Raw genomic sequence first — 15441 nt, 5'->3', positions numbered from 1 at the left:
TATAGGTAACCAATTTTATTATCTTATCATCTAATATATAATTCTATCTACGACTAATCCTCTTCAGATGCTATTAACAATATTGCTATCTGTGAACAGAAACAATCTAAAAAAAAAGATTTATAATTAAACAAGAATTGATGAAAACCAGCAGCCATCAGTGAAAATGTCTTGACAATAAATGCATAATATATATATATATAGTTTTCTTTTTGTTACAGGTGATCATCGTTGGATTTAACACAAACGTTCGAGATTGTTTTCTATTCGTATGTGTTAAATGATTATTTTTTAAAATATGTGTATGATATAAATGCATTTCTGAAGATACACACATGTTTATACGCTAAAAATTAAATATAATTATTTAATATTCTATACAATATAAATATACAATATAAATATACTATATATATATATATATATACAATCTATCAAGTGCAGTATTCTTTAATAGTATTGCACTTTCATCGCGTTAAGTACCCACCATCGCCCACTGGTGGTCCCGATAGTAACGAAGATGAATCTTGTTAGATAAAAAAGGCGACTTTTGATCTTCTATGTACTTCTATATTCTTCGATGTTACCTACAAATAGTGAGATAATGAAAATGTTTAACAATTGTTTGAATATATATTAATTTAAACGACTATTATTATAATTAACATTAATTCGAACTAATTTGAATGATATGTTAAAGATTTTCGATACAATCGAGTTCTATTTGAGGAGTAAATGAAAGAATTTAAATTCTCGCGGTTATCGAAGCATCTGGCGGGATTTTTTGAAATAATGTCGTTCATCTTGGAAATTTATTATTAATGCATAGAGTGAAACGCGTGCGCGATGACGTGAGACGAATTTCGTGCGATTTCTCGTGCGAGTCAGCAAGAGAGAATTGCAATCGTAATAAGTTAGAGAAGGGGTGTGCGCCCCCGGTTACTTGGATACAGTTGTGGTTATTATCACATTTTGACAATAAACTTTGAATCGGTGCTGCATGGTTTTGAAAATAACATTTTATCGATATGGGTGAGTTGTGTCATGAATTAAAGATTACGTGTGCGCTTTTCGGGTTGCCTACCGAGCTGAGTACAAACACTGTAAGATTATACATGAAACTTATTTTATCATTTGAATAAATATATTTAAAGTTTTTTTCTATTTTTTATTTCAGGAGGGTTGCTCAGTTATTTTCGTAATCTGCTAGGAAGTCGAGAAATGCGAATATTAATTTTAGGCTTGGACGGAGCCGGTAAAACTACGATTTTATATAGGTTTGTTATTCTAATTTCAACAATGACAGTTCATATTTAATTGATCTATTTTTGTTACCAACGAATTATAATCAACTCTTTGTTTTTTAATCATTAATTACTCATTTCCTTAATATCTTTATGATATACATGCTATATCTTATCACTCGTTATAATCATCAATCAATATTTGTCAACCTATTCCTGTTTCCAATGTATTTGACAGTCTGATATAACTAAAAATATCATTATGTATATTTTTACAATTCTTTGACAATCTTATGTCAGATTGCAGGTCGGCGAAGTGGTTACTACGATACCTACAATAGGATTTAATGTAGAACAAGTTACATATAAGAATTTAAAATTCCAAGTATGGGATCTCGGAGGACAAACGAGTATACGGTAAAGTAAACAATTTATCTCGATAATTTTGATCTTTAAAACGTTAAACGGTTCCTACAATGTAATTGTTATACTCAGAAAATAAATTGATAATTGATATATGCATTAATATTTCAGACCATATTGGAGGTGTTATTATTCTAATACGGATGCGATAATATATGTGGTTGACTCTGCAGATAGAGATAGAATAGGCATATCAAAAGATGAGCTAATATATATGCTAGGGGTAAGAAAATATATTGATTTGAATATACACGTCAGTAAAATTTTGAAATGTTTAACAAATTGAATCGTTTAAGACCCAGAAATCTTCAGAAAAATCGTATTAACAATTCCATATTTTGTATTTCAATAATATGATACTTTTTGATAAGAAATTTGAACAACGCAATGGGACTGAAACGATTAATATATATTAGTTTAGAATCGATTTAACTATATCATTTAATTTGTGAAGGAAGAAGAATTACAAGGTGCCATTCTGGTAGTACTGGCAAACAAACAAGATATGGCTGGTTGTTTAAGTGTTGCAGAAGTGCATCAAGCTCTTGGATTGGATGCACTTAAGAATAGAACATTCCAAATATTTAAAACTTCAGCAACTAAAGGAGAAGGTCTTGACCAAGCAATGGATTGGCTGTCAAACGCGTTACAGAGTAGAAAATGATCGACATTAAATCATCATCATTTTTCTTACTCAAGCCTTATAAAGAGACTGGTCGTATGACTGTCATTTCAAATATCCCATGTAATTGGGAAGAGCTCATTTGTGTTTATTTATTCAAATATTATTATATTTTATAAATACCTTGCATTTTTCGCATATAAAACTGACCATACTTTTCATAATAGATAGGACATGATAGATGTCAGAAATTTTATCTTTCTTACGAATCAAGATAAAAAAAATAAAACAAAGACAAGAAAAAGATAAAATGAAGGAAACATATGCGAATATATATACCTTTGTATTAAAATGTAATTGAATCACTTCTCTTAAGATGATTATTTCATCTTTACACCCATTATATGATTGTAGAGAGCCGAATACTTTTTTAATATTAATCCCTACTATCCTTATTTAATATTATTTGTAAATGAAAGTTAATATATTGGAAAATACTGTCACAAATAAAGACTTAATTTCATATGCATTAACAGAACAATCTGAAGAAAAATGATTAATGAATCTAGTTAATGTTTTACATCTTAATATAAATAATAATCATTAGTTAATAATGTACCTATTAAATAAGTTTTTGCTGAGTGTAAAGTGACGAAGTACGTAGTCACCTAAGCGAACATTTAAAAACAAAACAAACGTGTAAAGAAATGCGCCAATTTAAAACAAAATCAAGCAAAATAAAACAAAATGAATGAATCAAAATAAAAGGAGGTTTTTTCGAATAATTTTTAACAATCGGGAGTTCCAAATCTTTCGATCTTTTTAATCTAAGCGTCTAATTCAATGTGAATTTTTGTTTATACATTTAAAAACTAAACACACGCATAAAGAAATGCACTAATATAAAACAAAATCAGGTAAAATAAAAAAATAAAGGAAGATTTTTTAATGATGTTTACCATATCGGAGTTCCAAATCTTTCAATCTTTTTAACCTGAGAATCTAGCTCTATCTGAATTTTTTTTCTCATGTAGAATATAGGACAGTCACGGCTGAAAGAAAAAGAAAAAAAGATTTATTATAAACATTTATGCACACTTAAAAAACAAAAATATTTCCAATTTACCTGGAGCACAAAACTTGTTGATGCAAACTTCCTTGACATCTTTGACACTCTGTCCATAATGAGTTATACTTTTCTTCTAATTTTATTTGCATCGTTAACTCAGTTTGATAAATTTCAGCTTCGCGTTTTTCGCAATACTGACACACAGCCATTTTTTCTCTTTCCAGCGGTAAAATAGACTTACAACCAATACAGGTTTCTTTTTTATGTGTGAATGCAGCTAATGCGCCAACTTTGGAAGTGGCAACAATTTTTGTACGCGTATGATCGCCTCTTAAAAGTAATGATTGTGCTTTGTCCCCAAGAATTGGTTCAAAGATGCGTAATAACGGCTTAGACAATTGATTTTCTAAATAATAAGTGGTATCAATAGGAATACTATTTTGTAAGACATATATAGGATCCTCAGCTTTCTTATAAGCCGGAGTACCCTTAGAAGCATTTATAAATACATATGGAATACGATCACCGAGTTTAGGTGCTGTTCCCGCATCACGTTTTTTCATTTTTGCTGCTAATTCGACATGCGCTTGTTTTGCAGTGTAATCAGTCTTCGTTAATTCTTTTGTAATAACCAATTGAGATATGTCGATACGATTACATAAAAGATCACTTATCATTTGTTTCGCATAATCAAGGGCATCATCGGGATTTCTACACACAAATGCAAGAAAACATTTATTACATACAAATGATTTAATTATGAAATACAGATATTGTAATTGAACTTACCTATCAATAAGTAATTTTTCTAAACAGGTGTTCATCATGTTTGCTACTAAAGGACAATTATCTCTTCTTACAGTTTCTAGGCCTTTACAATCCATTTTATCATGTTTATCAGGCTTGGTAAAGTAAAGACCAGCGTATCTTTTTTTATTTATTAAAAGATACGGAAAGTAAACTTTTTCAAATTCTAATTTAATGGGTTTAATAAATTTGGATGTAACGTATTCTGCAGCTTCTCTACCTAATTCCATTGCCTCTTCTACCTTCTTGATACCAAATTTAACCATTACAGAATCAGTATCACCATATATAACAATGGCATCGTTTTTGTAACCATTTTCAATGCGGTAATGATTTTCGACTTCCTCTTTCGTTTTTTCTATCATATTACGTCCATAAGCAGTAACACTTGCAGAAATTTCTAAACAGGGTAATTTCCCCATCTGCGCGCCTGTAAATCCGTACACAGAATTTGCTGATACTTTTAAAGCATACTGTCTACCATCCAAGACCTTTTGTTTAAGAGGATCAGTTTCTTTTTTTAATTCAGCTTTGGCATTTTTTCGAGCTGTCAAAAGATTTTCCAAAATTTCTGGAAGCAATCCTTTTCTAATATGAGATTTAACAAATAATGAATTGCTTGGAGTCTGCGTAACGTCATCGGTCTTTAAATCAAATTTGTTTTGTTTGTCAGGTGTTAATAAAGTCGTATAGCATAGATTATGAGCCATAATAATACTGGGATATAGAGAACTGAAATCCAAGGTGGCTATAGGATCATTATAATAGCCACGTTTTGGTTCTATGACTGTAGCTCCTTCAAATTGTTCATCTGTTCCATGTCCGCTGTGTACTGGCATTAAAAAACCTTTTTCTTGTGTCTATTAAGAAACATATAGACAATAAAATATTTGATATGTATTTAGTATTAATAAATACTTAACAAATGTACCTTTCGTAAAAGTTGAGAAACAACTTTAATTTGTTGTCCTCTAGTTAATAGAGTCATTAAAGATACGCCGGTAACTCTTGCCATTTCCATATAAATAATAATACACATTAATTTGTCCAATAACCTTAATGGTAAATATGCATCCTTCAAGCAATACACAGCAAGCCGTCTTCGAGTTTGCGAGTTACCATTCTGCAGATCAGTAATAATACTATGATGCACATCTTCTTTTTGTTCTTGCAAAAAATGATAAGAAACAGCATTCAAAGTATAGGACCTTAATTTATAGTCTCTGACTAATACCTAAAATGCAAATAAAAAATATATAAATATAGTACTTTTTAATTATTTCTTTGTAGTAATTTCTTAATTTATTCACCAAATATAAATCGAATGGTATTCTGCCTTCAAAGTTTATAACTTTATATTCACGTCGTCCCATTTGTTTACTCTGCAATACCTGATCTTTGATCACTGATTTTATATCTCGGATTCTACCAAGATATACGAAGTCTTTGACGTTGAGAAATTTAGCACGATTAATTAAATATGGAAAATCAAAATTACTAATATTGTATCCAGTAAAAATATCCGGATCTAATTGTCGTATGAATTCAGCCCATTTCTAAAAAACAAAACAAAATTAATTAATAATATTAACGTATTATATAAATAGAATATATTTGTTGTTATTGCAAATGTACCTTTAAAAGTTCTGCTTCTTCCTTGAAACAAAGAACTTGACAACCAACAATAGGTGCACACAAATCGAGGGTAAATATATTTCGTAAAAACGGTTCAGTTTCTCCTTGCCTGATTACCATATTTGCAATTTGTATAACGGGATCATGGTTAGGGTCAGGAAATATACCTACAAATAAATATCTAATAAATGATGTAGTCAATCAAATTAATACTAATTTTATGAAGTATTTTTTTACCTTTTCGTCCTGCGCATTCTATATCAAAACTAAGTATTCTAAATGGTGCAACTTTGGACCATTCGCCTTCTGCTGGATGAGCTTTAAAAGCATCCCATGCAACATCTACTTCTAACTGGCATCTAGATGTTATCGGCAATTTGTGTTCTTTTTGACCTCTTAATTTCCATTTCTTTGGTGATAGTTCGATCCAACAACAACCTACTACTGATGTATCTACCATAAATCTATTAAGAATAAAAAAATTCATTTGAGAATCTTTTAACAGTATATTTCATCGTATTTTTGTTAAATAATCTTATCCATACCTAATATCAAAATCAATATTAGTTTCAAATGGTGTATAAGTATGATTAAATGCGCTATAAACAATTTCTTTTTCAAGAAGTCTTTTACAAGCTGCAATTAACTTAGGAAGTGCGACTGTAATTTTGAGAAATGCATTTTTATCATTTCCTGTATATGAATACACAGTTTGCTTGTACACAATTTCAACAGCTAACACAGCTTCTTGAATATTATTTTGATTCGATTTCATATCTTTTTTAACAGCTGTATTGAGTGCATCCTGCAACAAAATTTGTGATTATTTAAACTTGAAATTAATAAAATCTCTATGAATGTTTCAAATTATATTTCTTGTATAATATACCTTGAAAGGTTTACAATGCGCATCTGTAAATTTTTGTGGTGCTGTAACAAATAGGTATGGACAAAATCCATGAACATGACAACAAACAGAATTTCCTTCTTCTGTTACACCAAACATTCGCATGATTGGAACAGGCCCACATTTATTACCTGGCATTCCTGGTAGCGGCTCACCTTTTTAAATAATAATTATTGATTAAATATATCCATCCCTATCATGTTGATTATTTCAGAAATATAATTTAACTTTAATGTAATTTTACCTATATAATGATCAATATCTATTTGTTGAAAAATTAGTTTATCAATTTCTGAATTTAAATCTGGTACAGGTGGCCTACCCCATTTCGTAGATATATTTTCTTGTTCAGGACCCTGTAATGCAATATTTAATCAATTAATATTGTATAATATATAAATATATAAATTTGTATATATATTATGATATTATGAACACATGTTTTACGTTCATTGCTGTTACAAATGTCTATTGCTGAGCTTTCAATAGAAATCTGTACGTCACAGATGAGATAATGGTAGCAAATACGTAAATGCTAAACCTACCACGACTTGTCAAAGTGACCAGTTTAAATAGAAAATTTCAATGAAGGATAAAAATTTGGTAGGTTTAGTGTTAAAAAAATTATATTAATAAGATTGTATGGCTGTAAAAATAAAAACATAAGGCAAGCATTCATGGTATAAAGCGATTAAAACAATGAATTAATATATGCAACTTTTATCGGTTATACAGATGCATATGAACGATTATGTGTAGGCATACATTTACATGTCGAAATGAGCTTACAATTATCGTTACCAAATTAACTCACTGCGTTTGGCTTATTGATTATCATCATTTCACAGTTATCGATAGGCTAAAGAATAAAATTAATATATTTAATAATAGACATCGCCACAGTCTTATGCTATATATATGATTTAATATTATTAAGATATATTTATAATTTGTTTAAAAGAATTGACAATCTGATTATACTTTAATCTTTATTTAAACATTAACTTACTTCGCCAGTTACTTGTGTAACCACATCAAATTCATCATCTATATTTTCCATATTCGCCAATTCTGCTTCAAACGACCATGGAACATCATCGTCGTCGTCATTTTTACTAAAAGATAAGATTTTATAAAAGTTAATACGTTTTTTTAAACAATCGTTTTACTAATTCAAGATAAGAATGTTAGAATCAGAGGTTATATTATACTTGAATTTTGCTTTTTTAGCAGGTCCAGATCCCAGATATTTTCCTTTACTCATGTTTAGTTATTTATTTATTTATTTATTTATTAATAAACTTTAAATATTAATAAATAAACATAAAACGTAATATATTTCATTCGTAACTGTATACAATTAACTACTAACAACCTTTTTCGAAATTACGAAAAAGGAGGGAATTTAAATTTCCTTCTTTGTTATTGGTTTGTTTATTTGTTTCTTTATTTCTATGGTTTGCATCGGTGCACCGTCTACCAACTAAAAAATGTACTAAATTCGAGAATACGAATATGAGTTAGTCCATCTAGTGTAGTATATAGCATACCGTGCAAAATGAATTATGTCAAACAGCGTTCTAGTGCTTAGTTAATGTTTAGTTAAAGTATTTAGAATTTAGTGGTCGTGACTGTGAATTTCAATGTGTTATAATGAAGAATTAAATCCTAGCAGGACGTAGTTGTAATTGCGACATGGCATCCCGCAGGTAAGGCACGTTTTTATACTCGTTGAAAAAAAATAGGATTATCGTAATTCATGGACATTCCAAGAACAATTTTGCATATCGTCGGCACAACAGCAGGTTAGTCAGACATACTTAGAAATTAATTGTCAATGTTATAAATAAACAATCGTTTTTTATTGAGCACATTTACAAAAATGCATTTTTGAAATTTTCCAAATTCTTAAAAGAATATTTTTATTTCCAAATAATATATAAGTTTGTACTTTACATATTTTTTACATTATTGCACATAAAAATGTCTGTGATAATATTTATTATAAAAATTTCATGTTTTATTGAGAGATGCAATAGGTTATTAAATATTTAATTTTCAAATTTGTAGTATAGAGGAGCAGAAAAAATATTTTATTACATTGCTGCACATGCGAATGAAAATAAATATTTCTGATCGTAGATGGTTTCATCCTAACATATCAGGATTAGAGGCAGAGCGTTTATTAATGGAACGAGGTTATGATAGTTCCTTTCTAGCACGTCCAAGCTCATCCAATCCTGGTGATTTCACGTTATCTGTAAGGTAAATTCAAGCATTACTTTTGTTAAATTTAGATGATAAAATATAAAGTACGTATTATTAATTTATATCATTCATTATGTTCATAGACGCAATGGTGAAGTGACTCATATTAAAATACAAAACACAGGAGACTTTTATGATCTTTATGGCGGTGAAAAGTTTGCTACATTGTCAGAACTCGTACAATTTTACATGGAAAATGGTGGTCAGCTACGCAAAAAGAATGGAGAGATAATAGAGTTGAAATATCCTTTGAATTGTGCTGATCCAACGACTGAAAGGTATTGTATAATAAAATATAATAAAAGGTGTAATTCCTTTTTATAAATTGCAATTTAATATGTTAGTATAAAAATCTTCTATTATTACTTTAAATGCGCACATATAGCATGGTATGTTAATAGTAAAATATGGGTAAAGGTGGTTCCATGGCCATTTATCAGCAAAGGAAGCAGAACGTTTGATGATGGAAAGGGGAAAAAATGGATCATTTCTAGTTCGTGAATCACAGAGCAAACCTGGGGATTTTGTATTGTCTGTTCGTACTGATGACCGTGTTACACATGTTATGATACGATCACAGGTTAATTATATTTGTTCTATATATTTTTATTATCACATATTTTTATTGTAATTTATATTTCATTTCGTTGAACTGTTAGTAATTAATAAAATTTGTATATATTACAGGACAATAAATACGATGTGGGAGGAGGAGATAAATTCGATAGTCTCAGCGATCTTATAGAACATTACAAACGAAATCCAATGGTTGAAACAAGTGGAAGTGTTGTCCATCTTCGGTAATAATATTTGTATTACTATTATTCATGAATTATCATGCTGTACGCTTATAATTGTTAAAAATAATAATTGCAATGTTTATTTTCTTTTTAGACAACCATTTAATGCAACTCGTATAAACGCCAGTGGAATTGAAAGTAGAGTAAGACAGTTACATAAAGAGAATGGTTGTTCTAATGGATTATTATGTCGAAATGGAGCGACAGATACTAATGAAGGCAGTACAGGTCGTGGTAAAGGAAAAGCAGGATTTTGGGAAGAATTTGAATCATTACAACAACTAGAATGTCGTCATTTGTTTTCTAGGAAAGAAGGTTTAAGATTAGAAAATCGAGCGAAAAATCGATACAAAAATATTTTACCGTGTAAGATTACATATTTATACATACATCATTTTAAATGATATTTTTTGTTTCTATAAATTGTATATTATGTAATTTATTACAGTTGATCATACGAGAGTACGCTTAAAGGATGTTGATCCTAGCGTACCTGGATCAGATTATATCAATGCTAATTATATCAAGGTACAATTTATTTATCGCATAAATATTTTTTATATACTAATTTTAAATCTGTTATATTTAATAAGTATTCTTTACAGAATGAAGAAGGCGATGGAGCAGTACCTGGTGTTAGTGGAAATGAGGTTGGTCAATTTAATAAATGTTATATTGCTACACAAGGTTGTCTTCCAAACACTATTGGAGACTTTTGGCACATGGTGTATCAAGAAAACACTCGAGTAATCGTTATGACTACGAAAGAAATGGAAAGAGGGAAAGTAAGCTAAAAAACAAATTTTTGTATATCAAATAGTATTATGCATGTAGTTAACGACCCATGTATCATTGTTTTTCAGAATAAATGCGCTCGGTATTGGCCTGAAAAAGGAGAAATAGCAGAATATGGAGGCACATGGAAAGTTAATGCCATTTCTTGTACCGAAACAATTGATTATACCTTACGTGAATTTTCATTACAAGGAAACAAACCCAATTTCACGGTTGCTAGAAGGATATACCATTACCATTTTCAAGTTATTATTTTTCTTTCATTGATTATAGTTCGTAAAAGATTATGAAAACCTATGCTGCATATTATAAAAAGAACACATAATAATTTATAAAATGTTATATTGATAATATATTTTCAAATTATTTTATAGGCATGGCCCGACCATGGTGTACCATCGGATCCTGGTTGCGTTTTAAACTTTCTTCACGATGTTAACGCTAGACAAGAATTACTAGCTGCAGCTGTTACATCAAATACTCCAAATGCAGTACCAACCATGGGTCCGATTCTTGTTCATTGTAGCGCTGGAATAGGAAGGACTGGAACTTTTATTGTTATCGATATGATTTTGGATCAAATTAAACGCCATGGTTATTATTTTTAATTATTTCTTTTTCAACAATATTCTATGGTACATAAAAAAAAGATATGTTAATATTATTAATCATGTTAGGTCTTGATTGTGAGATTGATATTCAACGAACAATTCAAAGAGTACGTTCTCAAAGATCTGGTATGGTACAGACTGAAGCACAATATAAATTTGTTTATCTTGCGGTTTTACATTACATTGAGACTGTATCTCAAAGAATGCAAGCTGAACAGGTAATAATAATGATATTATATATTTTCTAACAGTCTATTAGGTTGTCCCATGAGTTTCTTCCTTTTTTTTGATGCGATTTCAATAGACGATATTTGTTGTTTAAGGTTGATTTACTGTGTTATATATGAACCGTTCTGCTTTATTATTTTCTTACATCTCTCAAAAAGTCTCATGCCCTCTTTTCAAAATTGTTGACATTTACTTGCAAAATAATAATCGAGGTGCATTTTTATTTCGCTTTCGGATTTATGACATTTATCACGGCGAGAATTTTTTAACGAGAGAAACAAGTAATAATCGGCTCGAAGTCATACATAGCGTGGCGCGGAAAGAACTTTTGGGACAACCTAATATTACCATCTTTTAATTTCAACAATTTTTTTCCATAGAAATCACTACAGCTAGGTCGTGAATATACTAATATTCGATTACGACGGTACTGAAAATTGATATCGCATAGTGAATAAATACGAAGGAATGAGTTGCGGGAAGCTGCTCAAATCTATGTTCTCGTCACAGAAAATTAAATGTTTAAAAAGATAGACGACTTTCACTGATATAACTTCTATCTCAGTTCGCTTATTGACATTATCAAGTAATTAAACCGATTATAATGTGAGAGGTATAATACATTGAAACTGAGAAAGCATTGTTATCAGGGAAAAAGAAGAAAAAGAAGAAATGAACGTAACGAAGATGATAATTTATTTCATTACCTAGCTCGGGTCAAAGAGCGGAACTCTCAATCAACAAAAAGAGATTAAGACTACCAAGATTCTATCCCGGATTAAAATAAAATAAAGAAAAAAGAAGAAACACAATTTTTAAATAATTAACATATATATATACATAGATGAAAGATTGGACAAAGTAATTCGTAGCTTGATATTGCCATAAATGATTTATTCGGATGAAGCCTGTTATATATAAATATATTAAAATCAAGTTACATATGTATACATTTTTCTAATAGTACAAAACACAAGAGGTATTCGATTTAATACACAAACGCGCGCGCGGAAGAATATAGAAACGATAATCCTGTACACATATCTTATAATCCTGACACACACAAATAAGATACTGAAAACGATCTTTGAAATTTTACAAAAAGAGAACTAACTAGAACAAAAAAATAAACACATAGAAACATTGCTATGAATTACAAAATTGTATGTATGTATGTATGTATGTATGTATATGTGCATACTCGCATGCACTCAAGTACTTATAGATAAACTATGTGTTAAAACATTCGAATTTTCACATGAAAATTCTTAAAAACAAAAAAAGAAAAGAAAATATATACTTGTCAGCTTCTTCACTTACTTAAAAAAAGGATTAGAAAGAAACGAGCTTATTCTTAGTCTAACGATGAATATCTTCTGAAGCTAAGGATATAAATACGGAAGTTTATATACATCGAGAGAAAAAATTAAAGAAGTCAACAAGATAAAGTGTTTGTTATGTGTGTAATTAACGAAGAAAATAAAAATTGTTCAAGGCCAAGCAAACAATGATTCGTTACGGAAATAAAACTTTGACAAAGATTATAAAGGAAAATATAATACGTTTCGTAGAATTGAAGAAAGACTAGAAAGAAGAATTAAGTATATGGGAACTTAATTAAAAAAGCTTTCTGTGAAATCTTAATCTTACGAAAATTGATCATCGCTTATAATTTCAATTGCATTAAACACACGAAAACTTAAAAACATCGTAGCCGCTTGTTAAAAATGCCGATCAACTTTATTTACGATAAAACAAATCTGCATTCTTTCAATCTTTCGTCGGTTTATGTTTAATTGTGTTTTAAAATATGAAGGTGTTCTAATTTGCAATAAGCGCTATTTGTATCGTATTCAAAAAGCGCGCAATTTTGTCCAGTGTTGCCAACTCAGTTTTTATTAATCGATAATATCGATATTTCAATTATCGATACTTAAACTAATTTTGGAACATATTTGTTTAGTTGGTATTAGTGAATTTAATTAAGTTACTTTATTGTTTGTATAATAATATTTTAATGTTTATAATTAATTAATTATCTTATAAAGTATGCATATACTTATGCGTGTATATGTATATTTTATTTGTTTGACATTATGATATAAGTAAAATCGAGTAGTTACATAAGCACGGACAATACACATAACATTCTATCAAGAATAATAATTTCTTCCTATATGCAGGAAGAAAATAATCAGATTAATAAAAATACAAACTAGCATTGCATAAACAAGACGAATTTGGTCAAGAATTTGTGTGATTAAATATATATATGATATTTGAGGCAACAAACAACTATTCACAACAGGTATTTTAATAATAATCTATTAGAGGACTTCTCAAACTTTTCCACTTAATAACTCTTTTTATTCGAGCTAATATTTGCTGATAATAAATCATAAAGAATATTGATTCAAAAAAAATGCTTTGGTATACATATGAATATAATTTTATCGTGCATAAATTTAGTTACACGACCCCACATGGAATCACACTTGAGAAGCCCTGAATTATAGAATGGCAATCTTTATTACAAAGTTTTAGTAACTTTCATTATAAATTTAATCACTTATGTTGCTATACATAATATATTAAGAGAATAATTTAAACTTTATTCGTTAAAAATTTGATGAATCTCAAATTTTTTATTAAAATTTTCGAATATTAACTTTGTAAATTAACTGATTATTTAAATAAGATAACACACACTGTGTCTTTTTAAAATGATAAGTAAATGAAGACAGTTACAAGTATTAATTTCATATATATATATATTAAAAGAAAAGAAAAAAGACAAATCTAAAGGTTTTTGTGAGTGGAAAGTTTTACAAAATCCAACTACTATTGCATAATAACTAAGACAAATTGTTTATTATTTTCATTGTATTATGGTTAGATATACTTTTTTTTTTTATTATGACTGTATTATAGATATTTTTTAATAATGGTTAGGATTGATTTTGTCATTAACTTTGTAATCCTACTCTTTTAAATCCATGTGTAAAAGTTCGCCCTGCTAAATGATAACTTAAACCAACTTAACAGGACAGAACACAAAGATGTGCTATTATGTTCAAATATCTTTTATCGCTTAGTATCTATGAACTTATAAATACATTATACGCACATATGACAATGCCGCTTAAGAATCATAATTTTCTTATTTGATTTATTGTACTTGAGTGTATGTTTGCCAAAAGTTTCAAATATGCATTCTATAGAATAAATATACGCTTTCTTTAATAGTTGTTAAAATATTAATGTCGGAAACAAATTCTTGGTAATGTATGTAAACATTTGATAGATCCTATCTTAATCTAAAAATTGCAAACAAAAATTTAAATATAAGAATTATCTTTTTTTATAATTCCAATACTAGTAACTGATTATTATTGATTCTAAATCATAAATGTATAATAACTTGATAGTTCAACGAATGAATATTTGTACATTTAAAATCTTTTTATGTGTTATATTAAAAACACAAATGTACATTTATATACTTATTAGTTATAATCTTTATAGTTTTATTTTTTAATGCAATAACACGCTTTCTTATCTTTTTTTATCAATGCATTGTTTAGCTATATATATATACATATATAAATATATATTTTTAAGTTATTCGATGAATTAAGTTAACAAAATTTATATTAAAAATTAAAAAAAAAAAATAAAATAATTACATTATTTTATAAAATATTTTATAAATTCTAATTGTCGATGCTGTAACATGTTGTAGTATGTATACGTCATTATAAGTAATACCAAATTCACGATATCATGTAAATTTGTATACAAGAGAATTTATATGAAACAAAAATATGATTCGTAAGCAAGTTGTTACTTCATAAAAATTAAATTACATTAGAAAAATAAGAAAAATACTAAATCTCTTTCTTTTATTAGATTAGATGAACTCTTTGATTAGATGAAATACATTTATTTAAAATTGTAGAATAATATGACGAATATATGAATGTAAATAAAGAGAAGAAGTTTTTAATTATTAAAACCTAATATTGGTTGAAA

At 28.6% G+C, this 15441-nt stretch overlaps 3 protein-coding genes across 7 annotated transcripts; 2 read left to right on the top strand and 1 right to left on the bottom strand.

Moving 5' to 3' along the window:
• The first annotated feature begins 801 nt into the window (after positions 1 to 801).
• On the top strand, positions 802 to 2830 carry LOC106786667 (ADP-ribosylation factor-like protein 1). Of its 2 annotated transcripts, none has more exons than XM_014748307.1 (5): positions 802 to 1032; positions 1178 to 1277; positions 1545 to 1661; positions 1779 to 1890; positions 2122 to 2830. In XM_014748307.1, the coding sequence occupies exons 1-5, from the start codon at positions 1029 to 1031 to the stop codon at positions 2329 to 2331; spliced, it is 543 nt and encodes a 180-aa protein (XP_014603793.1). In that variant the 5' UTR covers positions 802 to 1028; the 3' UTR covers positions 2332 to 2830. The 2 variants fall into 2 exon arrangements, with proteins under 2 accessions (XP_014603793.1, XP_014603794.1); XM_014748308.1 differs by having other exon boundaries at positions 824 to 1103.
• Positions 2095 to 7971, bottom strand: LOC106786658 (DNA polymerase delta catalytic subunit). Of its 3 annotated transcripts, XM_014748290.1 has the most exons (13): positions 7919 to 7971; positions 7717 to 7822; positions 7522 to 7566; positions 6952 to 7063; positions 6690 to 6862; positions 6346 to 6605; positions 6038 to 6264; positions 5801 to 5967; positions 5476 to 5721; positions 5097 to 5399; positions 4148 to 5025; positions 3416 to 4069; positions 2095 to 3341 (listed from the first exon to the last, which is right to left on the bottom strand). In XM_014748290.1, the coding sequence occupies exons 1-13, from the start codon at positions 7969 to 7971 to the stop codon at positions 3245 to 3247; spliced, it is 3321 nt and encodes a 1106-aa protein (XP_014603776.1). In that variant the 3' UTR covers positions 2095 to 3244. The 3 variants fall into 3 exon arrangements, with proteins under 3 accessions (XP_014603776.1, XP_014603777.1, XP_014603778.1); XM_014748291.1 differs by lacking the exons at positions 7717 to 7822; positions 7919 to 7971 and having other exon boundaries at positions 7497 to 7566; XM_014748292.1 differs by lacking the exons at positions 7717 to 7822; positions 7919 to 7971 and having other exon boundaries at positions 7509 to 7566.
• Positions 7972 to 8247: 276 nt separating this feature from the next.
• On the top strand, positions 8248 to 14026 carry LOC106786660 (tyrosine-protein phosphatase corkscrew). 2 transcript variants are annotated; one of them, XM_014748297.1, is made up of 12 exons: positions 8248 to 8416; positions 8850 to 8972; positions 9059 to 9253; positions 9393 to 9555; positions 9663 to 9775; positions 9870 to 10141; positions 10224 to 10303; positions 10381 to 10560; positions 10639 to 10815; positions 10945 to 11164; positions 11248 to 11399; positions 11790 to 14026. In XM_014748297.1, exons 1-12 carry the CDS (start codon positions 8403 to 8405, stop codon positions 11841 to 11843), a joined length of 1743 nt encoding a protein of 580 aa, XP_014603783.1. In that variant the 5' UTR covers positions 8248 to 8402; the 3' UTR covers positions 11844 to 14026. The 2 variants fall into 2 exon arrangements, with proteins under 2 accessions (XP_014603783.1, XP_014603784.1); XM_014748298.1 differs by lacking the exon at positions 8248 to 8416 and adding an exon at positions 8428 to 8512.
• The last annotated feature ends 1415 nt before the right edge of the window (positions 14027 to 15441 follow it).

This window comes from Polistes canadensis, unplaced genomic scaffold (assembly GCF_001313835.1).
Source record: "Polistes canadensis isolate GaletaPanama2010 unplaced genomic scaffold, ASM131383v1 scaffold_79, whole genome shotgun sequence".
NCBI lineage: Eukaryota > Metazoa > Arthropoda > Insecta > Hymenoptera > Vespidae > Polistes > Polistes canadensis.
Note: the sequence above shows the minus strand (reverse complement) of the source record. Positions and strands in the feature narration are given on the sequence as shown.

Excerpts from the sequence above, each read along its gene's own strand:
- LOC106786667 (XM_014748307.1), top strand. Across the intron at positions 1,278-1,544 it reads AAAACTACGATTTTATATAG|ATTGCAGGTCGGCGAAGTGG; the intron begins GTTTGTTATTCT and ends ATCTTATGTCAG. Across the intron at positions 1,662-1,778 it reads GGAGGACAAACGAGTATACG|ACCATATTGGAGGTGTTATT; the intron begins GTAAAGTAAACA and ends TTAATATTTCAG.
- LOC106786660 (XM_014748297.1), top strand. Across the intron at positions 10,142-10,223 it reads ATACAAAAATATTTTACCGT|TTGATCATACGAGAGTACGC; the intron begins GTAAGATTACAT and ends AATTTATTACAG. Across the intron at positions 11,165-11,247 it reads GGATCAAATTAAACGCCATG|GTCTTGATTGTGAGATTGAT; the intron begins GTTATTATTTTT and ends TAATCATGTTAG.
- LOC106786658 (XM_014748290.1), bottom strand. The coding sequence starts at position 7,971 with ATGAGTAAAGGAAAATATCTGGGATCTGGACCTGCTAAAAAAGCAAAA. Across the intron at positions 7,823-7,918 it reads GCTAAAAAAGCAAAATTCAA|TAAAAATGACGACGACGATG; the intron begins GTATAATATAAC and ends CTTATCTTTTAG. Across the intron at positions 3,342-3,415 it reads CAACAAGTTTTGTGCTCCAG|CCGTGACTGTCCTATATTCT; the intron begins GTAAATTGGAAA and ends TTTTTCTTTCAG.